At 42.3% G+C, this 26455-nt stretch overlaps 1 protein-coding gene and 1 long non-coding RNA gene across 2 annotated transcripts in view; one reads left to right on the top strand and one right to left on the bottom strand.

Moving 5' to 3' along the window:
• Positions 1 to 5040: 5040 nt before the first annotated feature.
• On the bottom strand, positions 5041 to 8454 carry LOC148224310 (uncharacterized). Its single transcript, XR_015802858.1, has 2 exons — positions 8100 to 8454; positions 5041 to 5351 (listed from the first exon to the last, which is right to left on the bottom strand). It is a non-coding gene; the product is annotated as an uncharacterized LOC148224310 (long non-coding RNA).
• Positions 8455 to 8832: 378 nt separating this feature from the next.
• The window catches only part of PGBD5 (piggyBac transposable element derived 5), a 62595-nt gene continuing 44972 nt past the window's right edge, over positions 8833 to 26455 (top strand). The window contains exon 1 of the mRNA XM_088161485.1: positions 8833 to 9514. Within this exon, the coding sequence (XP_088017611.1) occupies positions 8833 to 9514 (682 nt within the window). The remainder of the gene's footprint in view (positions 9515 to 26455) is intronic.

Here is a 26455-nt window from a genome sequence, read left to right on the forward strand (position 1 = left end):
TGTAGCAATCCACTAATAAGGACGACCAGAGGGGAACTCAAGCCACACAACATTTTTTTTAAGAGTAATTACTATAAATCCAAAAACCTACAAGATATTTTTGTGCCATCTAAGGTAGTCAGTTCCTAATTCCTCATTGCTCCACAAGCAGACACCAGGGAGTGATATTAATTTGTGATTTTTTTTCTATATTTTGAGCATGGCAGAGGGAAGACGATTTTTAAAAACCCAAAAAAAAACAAAAGAGAAAGAGAGTCACCACGGGAAAAAACTCCTAAAATCAAATATCCTACCAAGGAAGCCTTACAAGGAAGATGAAGTCCATGAGCTTATGTTTAGCTGAATTAGTGACAAAAACCCCTCTGGTCCTGATGAGACAGGTGGGCCAAACGGGAGACAAACCAATTCAGGACTGTGTGTAAAGGAAATGCAGGGAACCAGTGTGTGTCCTCAGCCTATAGTCAGTAAAGGAAGCTCTCATCTGTGACAGCAGATTTCCCAGACAATAGTTGTGCAAAATGGAGAAGATGAAGGAAAATGAAACTGTTGTATAAATCAGGAGAATAACACCATATTTCCTTAGGTTATTTGTACAATCTCCTCCAGGGATGTATCTTACACGTGAAACACTTTGAAAAGGCAGGTGACCCAAGTGAGGAAAAGTTAAGCAGACACTGCAGTGCACAAATGAACAGTTTGACAGCGAGCAGCTGCTGTATTTTGTGTAACATCTGTCTTGAGCTTCAATAACTCAGCTGGCATTCAGAAGAGTTTCTCTTTTTCTTTTATACTAGACTCCATGTTACAGACTAACTTTGAAAGAGTGATAATTAAGTACCTGACAAATATCAATGTCCCTCCAAAATTTAGTAAATAATTTATCCACTGTGGTTTTACATCTACTTCATGAAATTAAGGAGACTAGGACATGACACATGAAGCACAGACAGATTTATAGTCATAGCTGAATTTCCATGAACATTCTGCTGATTTCAGCTTTGCCAAAAAATAGTCTCATAAAAACTGTGCTCACCTAGCAGGATTTTTTTTGCATATATATGAAAAAGAGTTGTGTTTTCTTTGTCCCTTTTTGGAGAAAGCAGACAATGGAGAAGGTTTATACCCTGATGTCATAGAAGGTGCCTATTCCAATCCAGGCCAATGTGCTCTGCCAGATTTTTGTAGATTTCTGATAGCTGGGCAATGCTCTGATGAAAAAACCATGGTAAATCTCTAGAGAAACTACAACCTGAGTGATTGACCAGTGACAGAATAAGCACAAAGACAGAATTGATCTCTGTAAGTAGACTCTGATGATTTAAGAAGAGCAAGCTAAGCCAACTAGGAGATGTTCCAAGGTCTGAGAAATGGACTGCTCTGCCATGAAGCCTCAGTGAGCAGGAAGTAACTCCCCACCATGGGACAATGAGCTGCAATAAACTGAGATAACAGCAAGAAACAGAGTGGCTTTATAGCTCCTAGGTTGGATTTAAGCTCTAGGTTGGTACTGTCAGGAAGAAGACAGTGCAGTAGCTGGGGCACTGCTGGCAGCTCTCTGCAATGGTGATCCATTCAGTGATCCACCATGTAGCAATGGCACAGCATGCATGGAAGTGAAGCCTTCTGCCTTGAGGTTGCTGCATCTGGTCACCAGCACTGCTTTAATGCCTCTCAGACCACATCACTGCACCAAAAAAAGAAAAAAGAAAAAAGAAAAAAAAAAAAGAAAAAAAAAAAAGAAAAAAAAAAAAAAAAAGAAAAAAGGGCTCAGAGTGGGATTCCATCACATAACAGTGTTCTCACATTTTCTTAAGTCAGTTGGAACAGGTTTTTAAAATAAAATGTTAAGCTTCTTTTGAAATGTAATCAACCCATCACACAACAAGGTCACTGATTGATGAAGGCATAAAAGAGTTTGTCAGGGCATGCCCATCTGAATGAAAGTAACAGTCATTAACCAAACTATCTAAGCTACACAAACACCATTAACGTAAAAGCCAATTTATATTGTTTCTTTTGTTTTTGTAAAATTATTTTCAGTGCTACTTAGAGGGAAATTCTAAAAATGCATTTCAATTAATAATTTTCTCCATCTTGCAGTACCAAAAAATTTGAGTTCTATCTTGACAACACTCTTTGGAAATGTTTCTTTTTTGAATCCTGACTGCATATTTGGAGAAAAACTGGCATGCAAATAAAGCCATTTCTGACAGAAGATCACAAACATTTTTTTCCAGATGTCTTTTAAATATCCTATTCCCAACAACATTACAAGCTATTTAGAGACCTCAGCTTCTGGAATTGGTAAATTTCAGTGGTGCATCTCAGAATAGAAATTCTGAGTGTGCTGAGCCAGCAGCCAGTTCCATGTCCTGAAAGGACCACCTGATGGACCAAATCCTGAGAGCTGGAAAGTGTTTGTACATTTCATTCACTGCTGCAGATGTTCAATTACCCTCAAGAGCAAAACCCTCTTATTTTGTGACGGCTGAACATTCAGCCTTTGCTTGGAAAAAGAAATTATCTCCCATGGGGGGGCAGATGTCAAACAGAGGGTATTTTTGAGATTAACAGTTATTTTTGTTAATGAAAATAGTCTGTCACTCTTCTTTCCTGCTCCCTCACACATTTTCAGTATTGCCCCCATTTATGATCAAAGTTTGATTTCTGAAAGACTTCTTTTGCTACAGCTAATTGAGACCTGATCTATTTCATGTTTGCACTGATTGAACAGAGTGGGTAAACTCTCCTAATTTAATGGTGACTAACAGACATCTGCCACAGTCTATGACTAAAATTACTCTGTTTTTTGTGGGAAGATGCGATTCCATTTCAGATCCTTAAGTGATTCAAATCACCCTATAGAGAAGATATTTTGACTTTTCAGCCTATTTTTTCACCTCTGGAAAGAAATTGAGTCCCATAAAAAATGCAATGAAGGGGGCTGCTTTTAATCAAAACGTACATGAATCTGTTTGGTGTCTGATGAAATGCAACAGAGCATGAGTCTCAACTCACTTTGCTAACCCGTACTGCTTCACAAGGACTACCTATTTCCATAGGGTTAAAATTGCCTAACAAGTTACTAGAATTAAAAAAAAAAAAAAAAAAAAATAGGAAGAAACAATCTCTTGTGAGAAGGTTTAGCACAGGTTATTGGTGGGTCGGAGCCTATTTAGATAATGCTGATCAATGCATCTTGGAAACTGCCAGATGGGGTTCTGTATTTCCTGGTGGCTTTAAAGGGTATTTTAGAAAAACATGCTAGAAACCAGAATGCATTTCCCCATAGGAAAATAATGTGATGGTAGATGATAAACAACTCAAGGAACTAGTTTTGGGCACAATGGCTCATCTACCTACTCATGGGTTATGTTTTCTGTCTCCGAGAAGAGGCCTTCATAACATTAGTGCATATTTGGGTCTCTTTTCAATAACATTACATCTTAATTTTATTATATAATTATTAGAAACATTGATGGTTTAATAATAATAATATGCATATGGTAAATTCAAATAAATGATAAATTATTAAATATTTATTATAAAATATTAATATTTGCAGTATTTAACAATTTTACCACTTTACTTCTGTGCTGGAAAGGTAAATTAACAAGCTGATACACAGAAAGAATGAGCACATTCTGCAGCTGAACAGCCCTCAATGTCGAGCTGCAATGGGAAGATAACAGTGTAATCTGTGGTGGAAATAGATAGAATATGGCTGTACCCATGCGTTTAGGCAGGCACCTGACTTGGCAGCTGAGACATCCTTCATGAAAAATCTCAAGAAAACAAACTTGGGAATCTGCAGACCAGTGGTGATAAAGCAAAGATGGCCATGGCAAAGCAAATATTATGCAAGACAACACACTAGGAACCAGCCTGGCTGGGATCCCATTCTCTAGTCACTTCCTTCATGTGTTTCCACAACACTGCTTTCCCTGAAAATCCTATTAGGTGTTTACCAAGCTCATGAACAAATATAGGATAGGATCTGAAATTATAATTTGCAGCAAACAGGGTTGTAGATGGCAAAAATTCAGGTAGGTTTGCATGTGTGATCTACATGATAAGGAGTGTTCTCACAGACCTGACTGGGAGTTGTAGGTCACAAGGAGCTAAGTTCCTATCACTAACTTTGGGCATCAAACCCTGCAAACTTAATAATCTTGTAGTGTGCTTTAATAGAATTAACTAGTGAAACAAAGAGCCTCCAGATGGTTCCACACTACCAGTCCCAGGGACTTTCTAGGTTCAGCTCCCATGTTGATCAAAAGTTAAACCTGATCTACGCTGCAGGGGACACAGGCTGTTGTAGAGCATTGGCTTAAGGACTTCAGCCTTTAACAGTGCTCCCCTCAGGCTCTGCCTTACTGGTTCAGGTCTTACTGTGAAGTGTGTGGGTGGAGTCAGCCCTTCCAAAAGTGCATTTGAAAACTGCGTGGTTTTCAATGGAAAAGCAAATGCAGCCCTACAGCACTCTGATTTTTGAGTGACAGCACCACTTTGTGTCTTTGGCCTACTGCACTTAGCTTCTGCTTCACACCCCCACCAGAGGAAGGAAGGGCTTTTGCAGACCACTGCAGAACACCCTATGAACCGTCTTTAAATTATTGATTAAACAGCTGATTTTCCATGCATGCATGAGCAACACACGTTATTTTCCCTTTGGAGCTTAGGTGAGTCTTTTTCATAATACAGCTTTTGCTAAAAATGTACTGGGCATGCACAAAAATGTGATTTCCAAAGGCTCTTAATCTGAAAATCAAAATTGTTCATCACTGAAGCACTGAAATTTCTCTCCTGAATTTTAAACTTCAGTGCACTTTTGCTTCAGTATCAGAAGAGTAAAAAACCATCTCTCATACTATAAGAAAAAAACCCATATTTGTTCAATTTCTCTCATGTGAAAACAGCAGGTTGCTTTTTTTCCTTGAGTTTTGGTTCTACATCATACTTGGGCAATGTTTAACATCAATCCAAGAAATACAGGATTCAAACAATACAAAGCAGTCAGAAAACAGAAAGCAAAAAAGAAACATATAGACAAGCATTTTTATTGTATTCAACATGCCATGTGCTGTAAATACTTGATGAATTTAAAAGAAAAAAACTCCAACCCATATGTATTATCAATGTTGCTTCCAACAGGAGAGTTGCAGAGTGGATGAGAAAGAGTTCCACAGCAACCTGCATGGAGCAGTGTATTAGGCAGGGCAGGACAGTGGCAGATCAATCCCTACTGAGCCTCTTTTCCCTGTGCCATGCAGCAAGACGTACCAGAAGCCTTTGTGGAGGGTGTGCAGAGCTCTGTACCAGGACTGGCTGTGGTCATAGAGATTTCTTCCCTGCAAAGTAGGGATACCAAACAGTGATGATGTGTTTGAGAACCAGACTGATCCATGATCTCTACCGGGGATGAGACAGTCCCTCCCTAACCACTTCTCAGGGGCTTGGGAGGAAACAGTCCACTGGCTCCAATTCATTATTGTTTTCAGTCTTGATTAAGTTTTTTCTGCAAATTTTTCTGTTCTTCTGGGGCCATGCAATAATTGAAGAGGGAACTGAAGCCTATTGGCCTGACCCTGGATAAGCAACTTTACTCTGACTCTACAGACTCCTTTTTAGGGGGGTGTTACGATGGAAGACAGTTTGAAATTCAGATTCCAGACTGCATTTTCAGAACAAGGGATTAGAAAAGAATAATTTTGTAATCTGATTAAATATTATTCCATCTCAGTGTATTTGTACCAGCCACATACCAGGCTTGGGTCTACAAACTGTGAAATCAATAGGAAGTGAGGAAGCTTAGGTAGGAGACAGAAATGTCAATATTTTGTTGGATCTAGGCCAAGGTTTGTCAGTGTAAATATGGTGGAAGATGGCACATGACCCTTCCTCAAAGAGCTAACTATGAAAAATAAGTTACTGAGAACTGAGAAACACAAGATTTCCCACTATCACAGTCTTAGCCATGAAGATTGTCAGGGTCAGGAGTGCATAGAAGTCATTTTTGCTTTTGCAATAAAACCAGAAAACTTCAAGGAAAAAACCCACCAAACATTTTCTCTGTAGACAAATTAAAAGTGGATCCACAGGTTGCCATGGCTACAAAAGTCCATTTACTCGAGTAGTGTTTTCTAGCAGCTAAACACAAGTTTAAGTGATTAAGGAGAAAACATAGCTATGTTTATAATGTTCCATTACGTTTATATAATTAGATCTTTCAACCACCCCTGGTGATGGTTTTCTTGACTGTTCATAAAAACCCAGTGGACTTATGTAACCGTTTTTAGAACAATCCATCATATCTCTGTGCCTCTGCAATCATTTGGGATCAAATGACTACTAGCATGTCATACATGGTAATTTTCACAATCCAGAACTCTCATTCTGGGTTACAGTAATCCAATCAGCACCTTCTGTGGATGGTTATAGGGGTACATATGAAAAGCTAAGTCTTAGACCATAAGGCAAGCCAAAACCTTCGGCATGCAGCCCTGTGCGGGAGCCTCTAAAGTCCTGGCTCAGAAAAGCAATCTTCCCATGCAAGCAGGGGAGACTAAAGCAGTTTCTCTGCAAGTGGGACAGGCAGAAGAGGGACTTGTCATTGTATAGACTACACTGAAAGAGGGAAAATTTCCATCAAAAAAAAATTGCATGTGTGTGCATGGCAGCAGACTCCATCATTAAAATGTTATGTTGGATTGGTAGACAAAAGGGTCAGACCCACCTCTCTCCATCAATGCAGTGGTCTCCTCCCAGAGCTCTTGTTTCCCTCACTCTCTTAAAAAAATGAAAACTGAAGTTTTGGCCATTAGGTGGGAAGGTTTTGGCAGTGTACATCAGGCAGCTGGAATGGGAGCCTATTGCTGGTGCAAAGCATGCATGAGTTGTGAGACACTGTCTTTGCTGCAGCCAGCAGCTAGAGAGGGCTATGTGGGTTTCTTCAGTCTCTGGACTCTTCCCATCAATTCTTTTACTGGGACCCCATTTTGAAAACCCTTCTCTTTCTGTCCTGAGCTTTGGAGTAGTCCTTCCACAGAAGAGAATCAGCAAATCTGAAGACATTTGAATTGGCATAACCAGTCATGCCTTCCCATCACAGTATTCTGAAGACACAGGGTGGTATGGATCAATTAAAAGGATAGCTTGGCCTACAGAGCTATGACTTCTGGTGACCAATGAGATGAAATTAAGACACTGCAATGTTTAACTCAGGCTAAGTTGGCTGAACTTGCAATTAAATAAAACAGTTTCTATATAAACTTAGTGATTTTTTAATATAATCAGTAAGACAGTTTTGACATTTTTGAAAATAGAAATACAACTCAAATCTCATCCCTCAAAACACACTGGGCTTTCCTGTTTACTTAAGGGTGTAGAAGATAGATTCTTTTCTCTGGATTTGCCTGTATACATTATATAGAACTATAAAGTTTTAACGAAGTCATTGCAATTAAAAATATCTGAAGAGAACATGAGGTTGGTCTTTTAAATACCTACACAGTCCAGCTTTTATAATTTTCCATGTTGTGCTAGAGTCCTTGAAATCATCAGAAGGTCATTAATATTTCTTTTATAAAAACAGAAACATTTAGTGTTATAAAATTTGTTAAATCTGCAGCACTAGCAGATCTTCAGAACAACCTACACTGAAAGATTATATCAAAATTTGCAAATAATATGCTGCACCCTCCCTCCAGAATACTATTACTGTTTATTTTGAAAGCAAAGCTGTGAAAGGGTAGGCTCGATAGCTACTATTGCTGTTGACAAGGGAGGGAAGGACTGTCATCCTAATAAATGTTTGTACAGTAATCAGCACAGTAGGATGCCCAATAGCAAATAATAAACCTTGATCAGAGATTTCAAACATTCCTGTAACATCAGAGAGACCGTTCTGACTGCTGCACAACCAGGGGCATCAGCTGTTTTATGAAATCCTCAGATTACTCCAGGGATAGTTCTGAATCATGTTTAACTAACCCTGTCAGGGCACGGGTGTTTTCACTTCTCTCGTTTTTCTTGTGCCATGATACTGCTTTTAAATCGGTGGTGATTTTGGAAGAATGGTTACTTCACTCTGTACTCACTTGAGAATCCAAAGCATGCCCTGGGGGCGCTGGTCCCCACACTCTGCAGAGAGCTGGACAGAGAACATGTGTGTGTCCCCCAAGCCAGTGCAAAGCCTCCACGGAGCCCAAGCCGGCTGGTAGGGCCTGCCCGGTGCCAGGTGTCTCACAGCCCTTCCCCAGCTCCAGCATCTTCCTCACTTTACTTCAAGGGCTGCCCCGGCAGTGGAGCTCTGTCTCCTACTTTGGGGCAGCGGCGTGAGGGCCCCCAGCGCTCACTGCTCATGCTGTCCTGCATGACGAGCTGTGTGGCCTCTGCTCGGACCCAGTGGGTTAACACCTCAGTGCCTTTCTCCTCCCAGCCCGCGGGAGCCCTTCACCCTCTGCCCGCACGGCAGGCGCTACTGAGGGACCCGCAGGCACCGAGGCCAGCGCTCCTGCCCCCGTCCTGCGCCGCTCCAGCACCACGGCGGCGGACAGCTCCGGCCAGGATCGGGGTCCGGGACGGGAAGCCGGGGTGGAGACCGGAATCGAGAGCCAGCCCCGGGCCCAGGCGGGGGAGCTGGAACGGTGCTGGGCTTAGAGACCCCTCCCGGCGCCGGGGCGCAGCGGCGGCCCCACGGCAGCCGGTGCTGTGGTTTTAAATGGGCGGAGCGGCGGCGGGCGGCGGGGCGGGCGGTGGGCGGCCCGCGCTGGCCCGCGGCGCCCATATAACCCCACCTCCCGAGCGCGGAGTGCCGCGGCAATTGGCTGGATGTGGTACTTGGAGATGTTGAGCTGGCTCCTTCCCCCCATGTCCCTGCACACACACAGGGGCGGGTGGTGCGGGCGGGAGCGGGAGGCAGGGCTCAGCCCCGGTGGCGGCGGCGGGGCTTCCCCTACTCGCTGCCTGCCCGCCGCCGTGCCCGAGTCGCTCCTGCTGCTGGGCTGCTGCCTGCGGCCGCAGGACCCGGCCGAGCCGGGCCAAGGGGAGCGCGGGCGGCTGCTGGCGGCGGCCGAGATGATGGCGGAGGGCGGCGGCGGGCCGGCGCGCAGGAAGGCGCTATCGCTGCTGGAGGCGGCCCGATCCCGCTACGAGAGCCTGCAGATCTCAGACGACGTCTTCGGGGAGTCGGGCCAGGACAGCAGCGGGAACCCCTTCTACAGCACTTCGGCCGACTCCCGCTCCGCCGCCTCTTCCCAGGACGAGGACGACGACGAGGAAGACCAGGGGCGCCCGGGGGTGCCGAGCCCGCGGGGCAGGGCGGCCCGGCGCCGCGCTCCCCGGGCGGCGGCCACCCCGGCGGAGCGGCGGCGGCAGCGGCAGATCTGCGGCGGCAGCGCCGTCCCGGGCGGCCCCGGCCCTATGGATGAGGAGGAGGAGGAGGAAGCGGAGAAGGGGGGCTGGACCCGGTCGCTGCGAGACGTCCCACCCCCTCATTTCAAGGATGGCAGCGGTACGAGGAGAGCGGGCTGCCGGGGGGATGCCAGCGGGGGGTGCCCGGATCGCGGCCCCCAGGCTCGGGTCGCGGCGCAGCCACGGGAGGGAAAGCCGTACACGGGCCCGGCTGCTGCCTGGAGCCGGGCCTCGCGGGCGGGGACACGGCAGGTGCCTCCTGCCCGGCCCCTTCCCGGGAGCGGTCCCGCTGTCCGGCCGCCGGTGCCCAGGGCCGGGCGCGCCGGTGCGGGAGAGCGAGGAGAGGCCGCGTGTGCTTAGTCACAGGCATCCCCTCCCCGGCGGGGCTGTGGCGGTGCCCCGAGCGCCGGCAGCGCAGGGCTCCCCGCGGAATGAGGACAGGCGCTGCCCGAGCAGCGTGCGTGTCCAGGCCCCCGCCGTGGCTCCGCTCCGGTGTGCGGCGGGCTCCTCGTCCCCACTCGCAGGTGGGGAAAGCCGCTGGTCAGGGCTCTGCGGGTCCCCCTGCCCTGCGCTATGCTCTGGGGCTCTGGGATTGGAGCTGGAATTCCCCCTGGCTGTAAGGTTTCCTGAGCAGCCGTCCCTCAACTTAACCCACTTGCTTGGCTTTTGGCCAGAGCGAATACCAAGAGTGGTGAAATGACACAGCACGACCTACAGCAGCAGTGCACAGCACGGAGACCTCCGTGGAGTGGCTTGCGTGGCAAGTTACCCCGCTGGTTTGCCGAGGGAGCCATTATAACCTACAATATATCCTCAGACCTCGACAGCCAAGTTGACTGTGTAGCAGAGCAGCAAGGCATTGCAAAATCAGGTTAATGGTTATGAAAAGCTGGGGTGTGCAATTCAACATGTCTCAGAATAGGACAGGATGATTGCTGTCAATTGAGTTGACAGTTTGCCTGTCCTAAGGTTGCTTGTCTTTGCTTTTTTTTCAGTAGTGTTTAATTCCTTCATTTTGCTGTTAAAACTAAATGCCGAAGAGTACTGCTGCACTCAGTGTAGTGTACTGAAATTGGTGCAGGCAGGAGCCCATATGAGGAAGCAGCTTTGGATGGCTGGGGAGGAAGGTGGAGCTAGCACTGGAACCCAGAGAAAGTTCAGTTGTGCTTCTGACAGATGTGCAAATAGGAGCTGTGTTTGTCTCTATAAATAGCTGAACCTTGTAAAATGTTTAAAAATCACTGTTATGTGCCTCTGTAAAGAACTCCTGAGTTCTATTGAAGGTTCTTATTCATAAGCATGTCTGAGATGACATTCTGGACTATCAGCGTCATGATGTGATGATATTTCAGCATTGATTATCATTTAATTTCTTTGTCTTTGACTTATTATTTCATGGTATTGCTTTATGGTAATATCCTTTCAAACACAGACAGAACTGCTGTGATTAGTGCTTTAATACTGGTTTGGAAAGGAGTTGATGACCTGTTAATTCAGGAATTAATATTTCCTTTGAAATAAAGGAGTCAGATTTATGGTTGACAGAAACAATGCAGATGTCTCTTGAGGAAGGTGTATGGATATTGCTGTGAATATTTCCTCCCACTAATAGATGCAGAAGAGGTTACTTCTGCCCTTTCTGTTGATTGTGATAATGATGATAGATGCTGCACGCTCTTCATGGAATGGTGATTTGGTTTGGCAGAAGTTCAGGTAGTGTCGTGATTTGATATGTGGGAAACATGTACTGCTTGTGATATTTTTATTTTTGACAACTCAGATTCCAAGCTATGGAAACTACTGCATTGTATATAACTGAACTCTTATAAATCTAGTTTGTAGATTGGCTGGCTTTAGGCCTTGCATATATCATCATCAGAGTAATGCTAAACATACTTGTGCTGGCACCATTGTTGCTTCTTTGGACACCATTCTGACACAAAAGTTTGTATCTATACCTGTTGAGGAAAAGGTCTCCACTGAGGTGCCTTGCAGTGAAACATGTCTTTGTCTCTTATGGAGTACAAGCAAGAAATACAGGGTTAGATAGAGGACCAAGAAAACTGTCTTCTCAGTTCAGATCTGTTGGATGTAAGATCCTTTCTTTCTAGGTTCTGAGATTAAAAGGAATACGTTTACATGAGACTGAGATAAAAATTACCTTTGGTTAGCACCAGAACTTCAGAACATGGCCTTTTGGTCAAAATCTCAAGGTTTTCTCAGGGGCAAGTACTTGACATCATCTGATGCCAGGAGACAACTCTCTCATGAGACTTCAGCCTCACTGGTGCTGGAGATAAATTCTTGAATCAGACGAGGGTCGAACCTAGTGTCAAGCTCTTTGGTTTGGGAGACTGCCCCTTCATGAAAGGGACTGTGTGGAGAAGAAAAAGAGTTGAGTTAGTTATTGAGTTAGCTAAAGCTCCCAAGAGAAAAAATAAAGAGACACTTATAAAGACTTGTGGTCTTTCTAACTACAAGTAGAAAATTCTATCACTTCCCTTTTTTTCTTTTGAATAAATTACTTACTACTGTCTTCCCAGCCTCAGTATTAAACTTGTCTTTACAAAGCATTGTATCTATCCCTGGAATTAATCTTGAGCACAGACAGGTTAACTGATACTTCATCCCAGAAATACACTCAAGACCCAGGTGTGCTGAGGGCTGCTGGCAGTGTGTTAGATGGTTGAGTATATCCTCAGTCTGCAGTTAGTCACTGCATGTATGTGTGGTGATGCTGCCTTGCTTGTGTGGCAGGTTCTGACAAACTGGGAAAGGTCTGGCTTGTCTTATGTGCAAGGAGATAAGTGACTGGCATTGCTATGCAACACAGTGCTGTTTGTGTCCCAGATTTGTTTTCTGCCTCTTCTTCAGGGATCTCCAGTTCCTGTTGTTCCTGTTCCATTTAATAAAAATAGTGGGTGCTTAGATTCCCTGGGGAAAAAAATACCCCAATGTTAATAGCTTTAGCTGACTTCCTTTGTTGAAATCCAAAATAGCTGTTAACTTTAACATAGAGGTTATAACAGATGGCTTGCTGGCACTTTGTGTTATTTCCTGTTAAACTATTTTGCAAATCATTATTTTAGTGGGTGAGAAAATTCCCAACCATATGATTTGATACCCTAATTTTTAAACTGGTAACTTGTGGCACTGTGTAGTTCTAATGAAATCAGGTTGAGGAAAGAAATGTCTGTCACAAATATCAAAGCAGTAATAGAAGTTGTGAGGTACTGAGATGTGAGTAATGGCTAGAAGGTCTTGGGGCAGTTGCTGAAATGCTTTTCCTTACAAAGAGCACCTGGCTATAGCAGGTCCATGGGTAGATCAACATGTGTGTTTAAAAAGATGATGTCATCCATGATCAAATGCTGGATCCAAGCTTTTTGACCTAGTTGTAGAGTGCAGAAAGGATAAGAGAACAAATTGCTGCTAGGGTAGGGAAAGCATAATTGAAAAGGAGAGAGAGAATGAGTAATATTACAAACCTGTACGTGCCAGTAACTCAACATAAGCCATTTATTTCTGGTCGTTCCTGCCTCAGACTTAATTGGTGTGCTTTTCCTTTCTTTAGGAGCAGAGTGGCTCTGAGTGGTGCTTTCCCTTGTTAGCTCAGTTATCTGGCCAGGAACTGTTCTGTAATGCATGGAGGCACTATTGCTTCTGCTCTTGGTTCTTTGGGAGTCTTTGGAGTAATCCAGGTATTGCTGCAGCTTGATGTTCCTCATTTGACGTTTTCTTCCTAGGATCCAATGCATCCTATATACATGTAGTTCAGCAACCAGAAAATTTGACCTCGGATGTAAGAGCACTCCTTACTGTTAGAATGCTATGTTATAGTTATGTTTTAGGGTGCCAGCAATAGCCGGGAAATCTAAGCAAAAGTTAACGTTGAAGTCCTCAAAGATACAAGCAATTAGTGCTACTGTTTCCTTTATTTTTCTATGCCCTCGAAACCCCGTTCTTAAGCCTGGACCTAAGGACAAAATACTAAGAATGCTCCTTGCTGAAGGAGCATAGCAGATCCTCTTTGAATTGCATTTAGACAGTAAAAATAGTTTTTATAAACTTCCAGAGTATTTCTCTGAAACACTTAATGTGCCGTAAGTTGCCATCTCTGAAGAACATGCTGCTGTATAACAGAATGCTCTCAGCAAGAAGCTGCTAAGACCATCTTTAGCAATCTCGTCACCTTGAAGAAGTTGAAGCAAATATTTAAAGTAGTTTCTAGTGTTTTCTGTTCTCGAGAGCACAGATGGTGGGATGGGAAGGCAGCATTCCAGCAGCAAGGAGCCTGGAGGAAGAGCTTTTGGGTCAGCCTGGTCCATATACATGCTACCACCTAACAGTGCAGGAGCTCGTGGTTCAAGTCGCGAATAGAATCTGAAGGCTTTAGTCTTACTGGATTGATGTCAATATTTAAAGGTTCTAGAGTAAGAAAAGTATGAAAGCTACTTAGTCACTTATGTCAGATTCTGCTTCAGAAATATCTGGCCCAAATTCTCTGACTGTAACTGGATGAAGTGATGCTGATATGATTTGTTCTTATGTCATCAGAGAACTTAGCTGCTTTCGACTTGCATAACCATGGAAAATACTGGGGAAAAAAATGCATATTTATATAATCTGTTTTTGCATTTGATGTAGAAGTTATAATATAATGACAGTATCACTACACTCTCTGGAAGATATGATAAATACATCTTGAAGATGTACATTACTACTTTGCAAAGCCTTTATAGGATGACTTAAAGTCTTGAAGTTTTGCTAAATAAGTGAATTGTGCACAGGCTTAATATCTCATTCATCTTAAGAAATCTAGATGTGCTTTTCAGGAGGTTTTAATGGCTTTGGAGCACAGTTTCCTGCTTCCATCGTCACTGAAGAGAACAAAGGGCATATGACAGCCTTATTGATTAAAACATTTAGTGCAGCTTAGCTATCTGTGTTCCCTTGCCTCTTTTGCCTGTACCTTTGCCTTAAACATCCATTTGAGGAATAATCTGCTATTTTGATAGACTTTACAGGAAAAAACCCAACACTATTTTTTTTTCTGCTTTTATAAAGGGAATCTGTTTTGGTCAGTACTTGAGACATACATGAAAGTCTATAAGAACTGCAGATTAAGGTCTTCTCCATAGGCACTTGCCTAGTCCTTTACAGAGAAAAGGCATATTTGTTCCTTGATCTGTTACTGCATAAAATAAGTATTTTCTCCTTGCAGCTATTGATGGGGCCATTTAAAGTAGATCAGCTCCTACAGCTACTCATATCCTTTAGTCAGCATCTCAGAAACAGTACAGCAGTTTCCATGTCTGTATACCTTTAAGTCAGCCTAGAGAGGAAATCAGCCTCTCTGCTCAGTCTAATGAGGATAGTAATTGTGGAGTTGACTCGAAAACTCTGTATTGACTGCTAGGTCACAGGATGCCATGGACTTAAAAGAAACTGGAAGTCTCTCTCACCAGTTTATATTCATGTAAGAGTTTTGCTTTCTTCCTGTGCTGAAGCTCCAAAAATTTTGGAGTAGATGGATTTAGTGGTTTGGAAATAGAAGATATTTCTAAAAGGGAAGGTAATCATGGATTCAGGTACGCATCCTGACTAGAGGTCAGTGGAGTATAATCACTGAAATACCTCATTCTTTCTAGTACTGCCAAAAATTGGGCATGTTATTAGAAAACAGAACAGATGGACTCAAAAGGAATGCATGGCTAAGACAAATGCATGAGGATACTATCATTTGACATCTCAGTTCCTTGTAGCAAGACATAATGTCTAGGAGCTTATCCAAGCTCCCCCTTCATATTCTTTAAAGAACAGGATGTTAACCAGTCACTGTGTGACTGTGTGAAAATGAATGAACTCATACATGACTAGGTCATTTAAAAATTAAGCCAGAGTTTCCTGACTGACAGGAAAATAGGCTTGGAAAGCTCCACAGCTGATTTTGTGTCTGTATAAATTACTCTTGGACTATGTCCTTATTTTCTGTGAAAACACCTGGTATTCATGTAACATGATAGAAAACATGCTTTTGATTCTGCTTTCTTGGATAACATGAGGGATTCACATGACCTGTATTGACAAACCATACATGGCATTAAGCAATGCTATGCAGCTGCAAACTGAACAAGTTGAAGTGTAGTCAATGAGGTACACTGTAAGGATGCCAAAATAATGTTGGAGAGGGATACACAGGAAACACAAAAGAATACTGTGTATGTCTGTATGCATAGGGGCAATTAGCTGTGTGTGGACAGGAAGATTATTGCACTGACATAAAAGATACTGTGAGCCCATCAGTGGACACAAATGAAGGTGTTATTTCCAGTGAAGAAAAATCAGAAAAAGACTGAAAGCAGCTGCTGTTATAACTGTGATTCATTTCTGATTACATATGGCAGGGAGGTGGGTGTGTATGAAAGATTAAAATCAAGCAAAAAAATGAGAATATCTATTTTAAACTTACTTACAAAATTCACTGTTGTGGAAAGTCTGAGTATCCAGTGCATGTAGTCATCTCTGCCTTTTTTGGAAAGGTAGGTGTGGTTAATTTCTGAGTAGGGAGCACCTGTAGGTGTGCAGTGCTAGGGGGTCAGCATGTAGCTGTGGGTGTGTGGCTGTTCCCATTGATGTCATGGTGCTGTCTGCTGCTGGATGCACCCTATTGACAGAGTGCTTGGGCAATGGTAATATTGTCAGTTCATGCCCAGGAAAACTACTTGGAAGAGGCTACGTGTATTGAAACTCACACGTGTGCCCTTACACATTTGGAATCACAGAATCATTAAGGTTGGAAAAGACCTTTAAGATCATAAAGTCCAACTGCCAACCCAGCACCACCACAATGTTCACGACTAAACTACATTCCGAGTGTCATATTCACAGGTGTTTGGAACACTTACAGGATGGTAACTCTACCTCTTCCCTGCAGAAGAGGTGGTTAGCCCTCCTCAGAGGGCAGGTTCATGAACCTTGTGCTGCAGCAGACAATTGAAAATCAACCACCTTTGGTTTGGGGCAAGGGATTCCCAGGATGATCTTGAAAAATGGGAGATGCTCTTACATCTGTCTTGCTGGATATGTTGCATTATGGATATAAATACATATGTGGACATAAATTTTTCTTTAGCCTTTCAAGGCTTCTAGCGTTCTGGACTGTATTTTTTAAAAGGATCACTAGATGAGAAGACCTCCTTGAACTGAAGACTTTCTCAATTTTTAGCCATTGTAGTTATTCCTTACTCATAAACTTGTTGTTTTGTGTCGTTAGTAGTTGTTTTGAGATGAAGAAAAATACAATGTTTGAAGGTTTATATCTGGAGATCTGCATTAGTTCCCTCTTGTCACTAACTCTGAGATTAAAAGAAATTAGGCTCTAAGATTTGGTCTGCATTTAAGTGATCTGTAGCTATTTTCATGGTGCAAGTTCCAAGCTATTTCATTGTTGCGAGTAGTTTCAGTTTTTTCTTTTAAGGGTGTGTCTTCAAGTGTATCACAAACCTCCTGTCTTGGGAAAAGAGTGATGGGTTTTAGAGTAGATGACATCTTGGTCTTTCCACTTGATGAGGTTGTAGTTGATGAATAAAGAATGGCCTCTCAAAAAAGGCCTTTCTTCATCTGTTTCTGTACTACAGGGTAATGACTCACACTTAAACTGACATCGGAGATGTTCTAAGAGATTGTCCAACTCCACAGCAGCCCCCTGCCATTGTGCCCCTGGGGTCTGTCAGAGCCAGGGCCATCCTGCCACCCCAGCCGGGACAGTTGCAGCCAAGGGCACTCGGGCAGCCCTGGGCACCAGGGTGACAGATGAGGCTGGCTCAGGGTGGGTGTGTGGGTGGGCCCATGGCAGGGCAGGGCTGTGCCAAGCTGGAGCCTGGCCCGGCTGGGGTGGGGGCTGATGGCCCTGGGGAGCTGTCATGGAGACTGGGCCAGGCAAGGCCAGTCAGGCATGGTGGTGACCCTGGGGCACTGACAGCAGCTCCTTAAAACAAATTCCTTGGCAGAAGCCACGACTTTCTGTAATGGCTCTTCCACAAAAAAAGTATTCAGAAGGAATTTGAATCAGTTGAACCATTCTCCCAGCCCACTTCTTGGTGGCTGTGGATTCTCTGTACCCTGTCCCTACAGCTCAGGCTGTTGGTAGCCAGCTCTCCTATCAGCCATGGAGAGCCTGGCTGCTGCCACAGAGCGGCTGGGACATAGTTCTGCCTTGTCATTACCTTTGTTTCATGGGTGCCTTGCAAGTTCTTCTGGTTCAGATTATCTGCATTGTTTATGTCTTGTGTATGAAACAGCCCTGTGGGGGTTTTGGTGTGTGGAGTGCTTGTGCAAAGTTAGGAGTTAGGTGATCCTTGTGGAGATCCCAATGGTCACTGTGTTCCATGACAGATTTTACTGCCTTGTTTTCTGCAGTGAACTGGAGGCAAATGCCTGTGGGAGCCATCTCTGCAGTACTTACTGGCTCTGAGTTTCACATTGTGCTTTGCCTTACACTACATCTGTTGCAACAAATCTTACAAACATTAAAATATGTAGTGGGGTGAAGCAGGCAGATGCAGAAATATCTGATTGGATAAATACCATCTAATCCCCATCAGGTATTCTCACTAAAATTGTTATCACTGAAAATGTTTGTCTCTATTTGAATTGGATAGGTGTGGTCTAGCATCTCCAAAACTGTGTGGCATAAAGACCTGTCAAAAGCTTAAATGTTCCAATGGGACATTTTTACTTTTATTTTTATTTAATTTCCCTTAATTTTATTTTTTATTCTTGATTAATAAGAACCTGAAAGTGTATTCCTGAGTGGATCTGGACTTCTTGAATTTGTTTATTAAACCTTTAGGTAACATGAAGTTGAGTGATTCCATGTACACTGAAGAGCAAGCTGAGGACTTCCAAGGTTGATAGCCTGGAATAGTCTGGTGCAGGAAACACAGTGGGATGGTGCAAGAGGGGAAAAGTTTCGTGTGAAGGCGGCACTGACTAACAGCAGAAGTGGAAAATGGAGGGGAAGAACTGTCTAGGTGGAAAAGGAAATGGTGATCGAAGCTGAACACCAGACAAATGTGACTCAGTGTCATGCTGTTGTGAAAAGGCAAGCATCCAAATGGAGTGTACAAGACTTGAAATGAGGCTGTTTTGCCACTTGAGAGAGAGTCTGGGTTGCCAGCCCAGGTGAGAAGCATGTAGTTAAATATGAAGAGGAAGGACAGGAGCAGAAAATCTACTAACCTGGCCACCCTTTAGTATTCTGGTTTTAAGCCAAAAAGCCATATAGGTAAGTAAAAGAGCTATTACAGGAAAACTAAAATATGAGGAAAACTCTGAAAACTAAATATGAGGAATAATGGATATAAATTGATGGATAATTGAATCAGACACAATGGAAACTCTCGGACAGTGCAGTGGTGCAGAAGACAAATGTGTCACTGAAAACCTAAGAACAAGTGTCATTAACCTGTTATATCTGTTGTAACAGACTGACACCCAGTATGTGTGCTGAATGGGAATAGACCGAAGGACTTCCTGAGGTCCCTTCCAGTGCTCTTTTCCTTTGTTTTAGATTGGTTAAGATAAACTAGCAAACTGTTTAGTGGCAAGTTAAATGTTGGAATGTTCTGCAAAGGACTTGCTAGTTGCATCTTCCATGTCAACTTTTGGAGTGGGGAGAAGGCTGCCTGATCTGTTAAGGCAAAACTACCTCTTTCCCTTTGTCCCAGAAAGTGGCCCAGGCAGACTTGATGGTTACTTAGGGTGTTGTTTCCACATTCACTTCTGTGCTAATGAGTTGTGTGTCCATGAATCTTGTATCTACTCAAATGACTTAGTCTGAGAGTACTTTATGTTCAAAGCACTAATCTGCTTATGTTAGGGATGTCTGATGTGGCACTACCCAAAGACTTGTGAGATTAGCAATGCTACACTCTGGAGGCAGTGTATCATCCAGTGATGCCTGGGTTTGTACTTGCCTCTGTTCATGACACTTCTTGAGGTATAAAGAGCTTCCTTGCAACTGAATCCCAACACACCCCTCTGTAGACCATAAGGATGGATACATGGAGGAAGACAAGCACAGGTCTGGAAGAGGCTCAGCTAAGTCATAGTGCAGACACCCGCAACAACTGATGATCATGTAACATGTCTTGGCAAGAAAGAACAACAGAATGTCTATTCCATGTTTTTTCAGTTCATGGATTGGGTATCAGAAGGTTGTTCCTTCTCTTCTTTGTAAGCATTGTGAAATTGTTTCATCTTCAAAGACTACTTTTCGGCATTTGCATCTTCTTTTTTTCCTGATATTTACCTCAAGTATATTTTAAGAGATTTGCTGTTTAGCTTTCTTGTGGTTTTTTTATCTTTTTTCTTTTTTTTTTTCCCCCAGGCTAAAAAATAAGAAAGTATAATATTTCTTCACAATTTTTCCTTGAAAGAATACACCCCTACTTCTAATAGTAGTTCTCTGCCTTTTCCAGTGTAGGATCAACTCTTTGTTGACAAATTGCACAGGTGTCCAAGTAAGATCTTACAGTTCCTTGTTCAAAGGTACTGGTATGTCACTATCTCTATATTGGTTACTGTCACTATATTAGTTATGGAGATAACCAATAACTTGCTATCCACACTGTTCTAGAAGTCAGTTGTGTATCACTTTTTGGCAGAATAAGAGATTGTGTCTGATTTCAGCATACAATTAGAGAAAAAACTTTCAATATGGGTTTTAATATTTATGTTGGTCAATAAATTCAAATACTATTGAAGAGTAGGATGATCAGCCCAGTATTTTCTGATGGTGTTTTAGCATAAAATTGGTTCTAATTCCATGTCCTGGAAATGCCTTTCCCAAAGTCACCTCCCTTCATCCAGATAACTTCTTTCTCAGTCAAGGATCTGGATAAGGAGGACGCACTAATACTCTTACTCGTCTGTGCTGCTGCCAATTCACAAGTATCTAGCTAGAAACAGAACAGATAAATTAAACTTTCCTGTAAGTAATATCTTAGAAGCTTACCTGCTAAAAATGGTTTTAAGGTGACCTATCAATGATAAAAATGCATTTTGTCCGCATTTGTCTTGATGTATTTTGTTAGTCTTTCATTAAAATCTATTCAGTGTTTAAGGAGTGTTGGGATCAGAGCAACAAGTTAAGGTCACCAAGGCTCTTATTTCTTTTAGGAGGTCTTCCCAGCTTAACATGTTACCTTGAAATTGGATTCACTTAGGTTCTTCTTATGGGGCTCCTAGTATTTGAGGATTAGAAACAAAAATATATATACTAAACTGCAAGATTCTACTTTTTTTCTGTCTTTGTCCCAGGTATTTCAGCTTCTGGTGTCCTGTGATCAGACTCTTGAAACTTACTCTATGAATCTCATTAGATGCCTTGAGAATGAAGCCAAAATCCTTGCCCTAACAGCTGAAACCTGCCCAGGTTATCATGAATATCTGTGTTATGAAAATTGCTCAGGCTTTGCTTCCTCCTTCTTCCCCTTCATCCCCCTTTTATTTTATTGAAGAGCACTTTGGATCTTTCTGTACAAGGCATGACTGTTTCTGGTTAAGAGAAGTGTGAGTTTAGCCAGCAGTACCAAAACCTATAATCCCCCTAGACTTGGGTAAATTCAAAATACATTGAACTATGTTGAGTGCAAACAGTAGTATGGGCACCTAACTGCTTTCTAGGAGCAGATGGTGGTTGTAAAATATTCAGCTATGGATATTTTTGAATTGGTACTGTCAAAGTGGGTACTGAATATGAAGTGGTTCTAGGAATATGAAATGGACTTGACACTGTTAATGTGACTCTGTTGTTGAGATTATACTACTTTTTAACTCTCTCTTTCATTTTCTTTTAAATTTTTTATTTTTTGTGGCTATCTCTCCCTGAATCAATGAAAAGAAACTAAGTGAGCAGTATTTTTTTTCTAAAAGCAGTATTTTTTTTCTAAATTTTTCTAAAATTTTTATCGTATGATGAAGCAGAAACGTTTGATAGCATTTGAGGGATATATATTGCAGGAGAGTGAGCGAGATGTTAAAATAGAAACAGTGCCTTTTCTTTAGGTCTTTTGCTGAAAGGTTGACTCAGAAGGGGTCTGAGTACTGACCTGGAGCAGCTTGACATTGAGCAGTGCACTGCCAATTCTTCTAATGTCAGCTTTCTTCCTAAGATAAAAGGGTGATGGGACTCTCTTTTTTAAGCTGGAATGGGCAGCTAAAGGGAGAATTCTTCAGCACAATACTTAATCAGAAAAGGAACAAGAAATAAGTATAAAAAAAGCTGCTCAAAACTTTACTTTCAAGCTTTCCGTTTCTACTGAATCCTTTTAATCTGTATTATAACCTCTTTCTAACCTGCCCTTCTGTGCTACAGCATTTAGTTTCTCTAATTTTATTTTGCTTCTTAAAATCTTCTTCTGTCATAAAAATGAATGTTTCTCTTATATCTTAATATAGATTCTACCAATACTTCACATTTTAACATCTTGTTCTTAGTCATTATGAAACTTCCTTTTTTCTTATTCTTTGACACCATGTCTCCACTGTTCCTGTCAAAACTGCAGGTAGTCGGGGCAGGAGTTCATCAAATTTTGCTTCTTAGTAAGCCAGGCTTTGTGCAATTTTGCTCTGCTCCATGTGCTCAAGTCCATTCTTGTGGGAGGAGAAGGTAAAGGTCTTCCAGATACTGAGTTCTCACCCAACTTACGGGAAGAGAGCTGATGGGGTGATAGCCTTTTGAATTGCCCTTGCTGAAAGATGGCTCACTTGAGTTCAATCCTTATTAGACAGCACATTTGTAGTGAGAAGAGCCTGTAGGCTCCAATAGCATTTCCTGTGATGAAAAAGCAGGTTGATGTTGAGACAAGAGGTCATGGGAAACCAGACTCTGTCTGTTCTTGCCTCATAAAGATAATAGCTGGTACTTCTCACATACCAAAATTATGTCCAAGTGCTCCTGACCACATTGCTTATCCAGCCTGCTACAGCTGATGTTCCAGGTCTGCTTTTGTGGGAAATACAATATGTAAACTGTCACACCCACCACAACGTCTAACGTTGCATTAAAAATCTGGAAGAAAAGCAGTATGCAGCCCAACCAAATCTGAGTTTAGATCTAATAGTGTTTATCTATGAGTTTGGTTATTCCATGATTATTCAGTCTTCTTTTTGGATAAAGGTTGCACTTCAGGAGTGTCAACTGCCCCCACATGGAGTTCTGAGTTAGCATTTTAACGTGTCTGGGTTGTGAATGCATCTGTGCTCCTGCTGCCTAATAGAAGAAACCAGTGCAGTTTTAGAGGCTAATGCACTGAGTAATGGGCCTGATTCTTTGTAGCAAGCATTTAAGGAATATTCTCCCTTCTTGATCACCTGTATTGGCAGGAGTGGGGATTGTGTCTCCTGTGCTTGGTTCTTTGTTCACTTTGCAAAGTGTACCCTGCAGTCCCTTATCTGCCAGACGCTGGTTCTAGAGCCAGGAGGATGTCACCAAGATCAAGTAATAGTTTCTATAAAGAATGCAAAGTGTTATGGGTTTTATAAGCAGTTTTGGTGTAGCTATTGCTTTTCTTTTCCTCTTTGAGGCTAGCTGAACTCAATGTTCTACATACTGGTGGATCTTGAATGCTTCCTAAAGAAAAGAGACACAAAAGTTTTTAAGTTTTGCTTTCTCTGACTACTGCTGTAGAGAGTCATTGTTAGCTGCCTTCCTTGTTATTTAGAAGAGGGAGGAGAAAGTAAGCAAGCTTTTAAACTCAAGTTTTAAAAAAAAGCTTCTTCTAAGCAAAGTTTTAAGCACCTCTTTTGCTGTGACTTCAAAGACTCTGTACTGTACTTGCCAATATTCATTGTTTTGCAGTTATTTCTGTATTTTATTATGGACTGCATCACTTGACGTTTTAATACTTACACTGTTAAATCATTTGTTTGGAGCAATCCTAGGCTAGAAGAAATATGCTTAATCTCACTTCAAAAACATGCACTTCAGGGTAGTGTTGCACTGATGCCTAAGAATAATTTGAAAACTGTAGCTTAAGGCTAAGTATCTGCCTCAAATGGTTTCTGTTCAGCTGGAGTGAAAAGACCCTAGAAGAGGTTACTATTGTCACTCTATAGCCTCAAAAATTTCTTAAAAACATCCCTTTTGATGTTTGTTGAAAGTACAACCTGTTTGTTTCACAACAGCAGAAAGTTTAGTATCAGATCTGAATGGTAGAACTACATTTAATCCCTTGATCAAAATGAAAAATCATGCTTCCTGAAGAACATGAGTTCCAATTTGCTTGCTGAAGTCTGCAAAGACCAAAATCTGTGGTGGTCATAAGGCCCAGGAGGGACGACAAAGGGGCTGCAGGATAGACTACAGAAAAGTTTCATAGTAAAAAGACATTCCCCTTTTTTTTTTTTCCTGCCCTGACATATATTGCAGCCTCAGTTGTGCTTTTAGGATTAATAATTTGCATGGCTGACTGCAAAATCAGTGTCTGCTCTGGAAACCTATTTCTGCTACTAGAGAAAACCACAAGGCTCTTACACATCCTTTTGATTTTTGAGTAACACAAGTTAAAATTCAAAGGGGAGTGTCAAGGGATGTAAATATAGTGCATTATTCTTTGAATCCAGAGATGCATATAAGCATATGCATAGGGGGTAACACCTTAGTGATACGTGACAAATGGCTTGAATAATATGTATTTCTTTAGTGACATGAAAAGTGTTATACCGATGCAGAAGGACCTCTGACTGATACCACCACTCCCTTGTTCTTACAAGAAGACAGTTTTCTTGGAAGACAAAGGGAAATTACTCCTTTTTATATTGGTGTAAAACCTACATGTAGATCAACTGAAGCTTATAGGATTTGAGCACACCTTCGGCTCTCTGCTAAAAAGAGAGTGAACTGTATCTACAAGGCTGCTTTAATCCTCAATGTAGTTACTGGAGAACTAGGGCAGTGTTCCCCAATCATTTTTGATCATTCATCCCTATCAGTAGAAGTCTTTTCAACAGGTACCCCCAATCTATGTATATTTATTGATTTATTTATAAATTATACACCTGCACTACTGTACTAATATACTATGTACATTATAAAGCATATACAAAACCAGAATTTCAACCAGGATGAGAAAAAGATGAAAGTAACACTGTTTAATAATTTTTTAAAATTTATTAACAATAGAGGAAAATATTTTCTTCCAGCATCCCAGTAGATTGTCTTGTGCAGCACCCCATGTTGGAAAGCACTGTGCTAAGGCCTATCAAAGGATCTAGATAAAAGTTCATGCATGACCAAGCAGATGGCACCTAGATCTTGGCAAGGAGGATTGTGGTCATCTGTGTTCAGCTCTGCCAAACTGCTTCAGTCAGGCCCAGAAAGAGAATTTCTGTGAAGTGGTTTGAATGCCCCTGCCAGGGATGCTACCAGACCCAGATGTAGCTGTGATGAAAAGCTGTATGTTCACCTGCTATCTCTGTCTTCTCTTTCCTCCCCAAATAAATAATGTTCTGGCTTGCCTAGTAGGCTTGGGGTTTTCTCCCACAAGGCTTTAAAAACTCCAGGCCCAGTTTTGCTAATAATAATCTGAATGCTTTTTGTATCCTCCACTAAAACATCAATGGGGGTTATAGAATCTGGACCTTGGGAGAGGCATGCAATAAATTCTTGATGAGGAAGGTAAAATGCTACCTATTCAGAGCCATTCACAGTGAGCAGGAAAAAACTGTACCAAAAGTGATAGAATAAGTTGATGGAGTTTCACAGTAGGTCTCTTAAAATTATTTTATAAGGCAGTCAGCATAAAGAATGAATGGGAAGAAATGTTGTTTAAATGAGAGCTTTGTGAACACAGTAACAAATGGCTGAGGAACTGGAAAGGCCACGTAAAGGGGCAAATCTGTCTATTAGATAAAACTAACTTTAGCAGTTACGTCCAGAAAGCTTAGGAAGTGGGAGGCTCCCTTTTTTTAAACATACCATGTGAACACACCATGAAGTTCTTTGAAAAATCTCTGCTGTATGAAATTGTTCTCACTGCTAGGTCCAAGATGAGAAGTAAAAGTTACTTTCTCCTTTTATAACCTGATTTATGTTCTTACAGTGACTAATTCTTATGAGATCTTTCAGCTTTTATTGGTTTGTATGTTGGCAGCCCCCAAGAAGCCTGGACAAGTTGACCTCTAAGTGTAGCTGTGATCTGGTGTTCTGGGTGGCTACTGGTAAGCAATGTCCGTCAGGTGACCTCCAGACTTTTCCCTGCCTAATCTCAGAATACAGCAGGCTAAGCCTGTCTTTGAAGAGGTGGACTTTGGCTCCAGAGCCACAAAGCATCTTGCCTGAAAGGCTGTGGGGGGAAAGTACACAATGCTTTTCTTTGCACGCCGAGTTCCGTGGCCTGGTTCCTGCTGTACTGGTGCCATGGTGGGAGCTGCCGGGAGCTGAGCACTTCCACAGGCTGCTCACAGTGGCAGAGGTTGTGGGAGGGAAGCTGTGCTGCTGAGGGACTGCTGCTGCTGAGACTGAGCAGTGCTGTGCCACTGAGGATCCCACTCCCACTCTATGTGCTGTTCAGCTCAGAGTTGTGTTTCTGGCTTGCTTTCTGCAGATGCAACTCCTTGAAAACCTTCTCCGGGGGTACAGTGGCTTGTAAACACATTTATGTCACCCTGAAGTTAACACAGGCAGTACAAATAATAAATCCCATCTTTTTCTCAGGTGACTGCCCTTTTTTACACTTTTAATTGTTGAAGAAGTGCACTGACTTATTAAAACTAGCAAGTTGTGGTTTTATAAGAGTTATTAGGAAGTCTAAGCACTTGGAGTGCTGTGGGGTGTGTCATGTATCCTGCATGTGGTAAGAGGATTAGGGATGTTGATGTACATGGTGTATAGAAGTCGGTTATTGAATTTTCCAACTGCTTGCCTTGAGTTGAGATGTTCAGACAGCCTGCAACACTGGTCACTTCTTCAGGCTGGCAGAACAAGGATGGAAAAAGACAGTCTAACAACAGGGGCAGGAGTAAAAGAGCAATA

This window comes from Sturnus vulgaris, chromosome 3, assembly GCF_052056855.1.
Source record: "Sturnus vulgaris isolate bStuVul1 chromosome 3, bStuVul1.hap1, whole genome shotgun sequence".
Lineage (NCBI taxonomy): Eukaryota > Metazoa > Chordata > Aves > Passeriformes > Sturnidae > Sturnus > Sturnus vulgaris.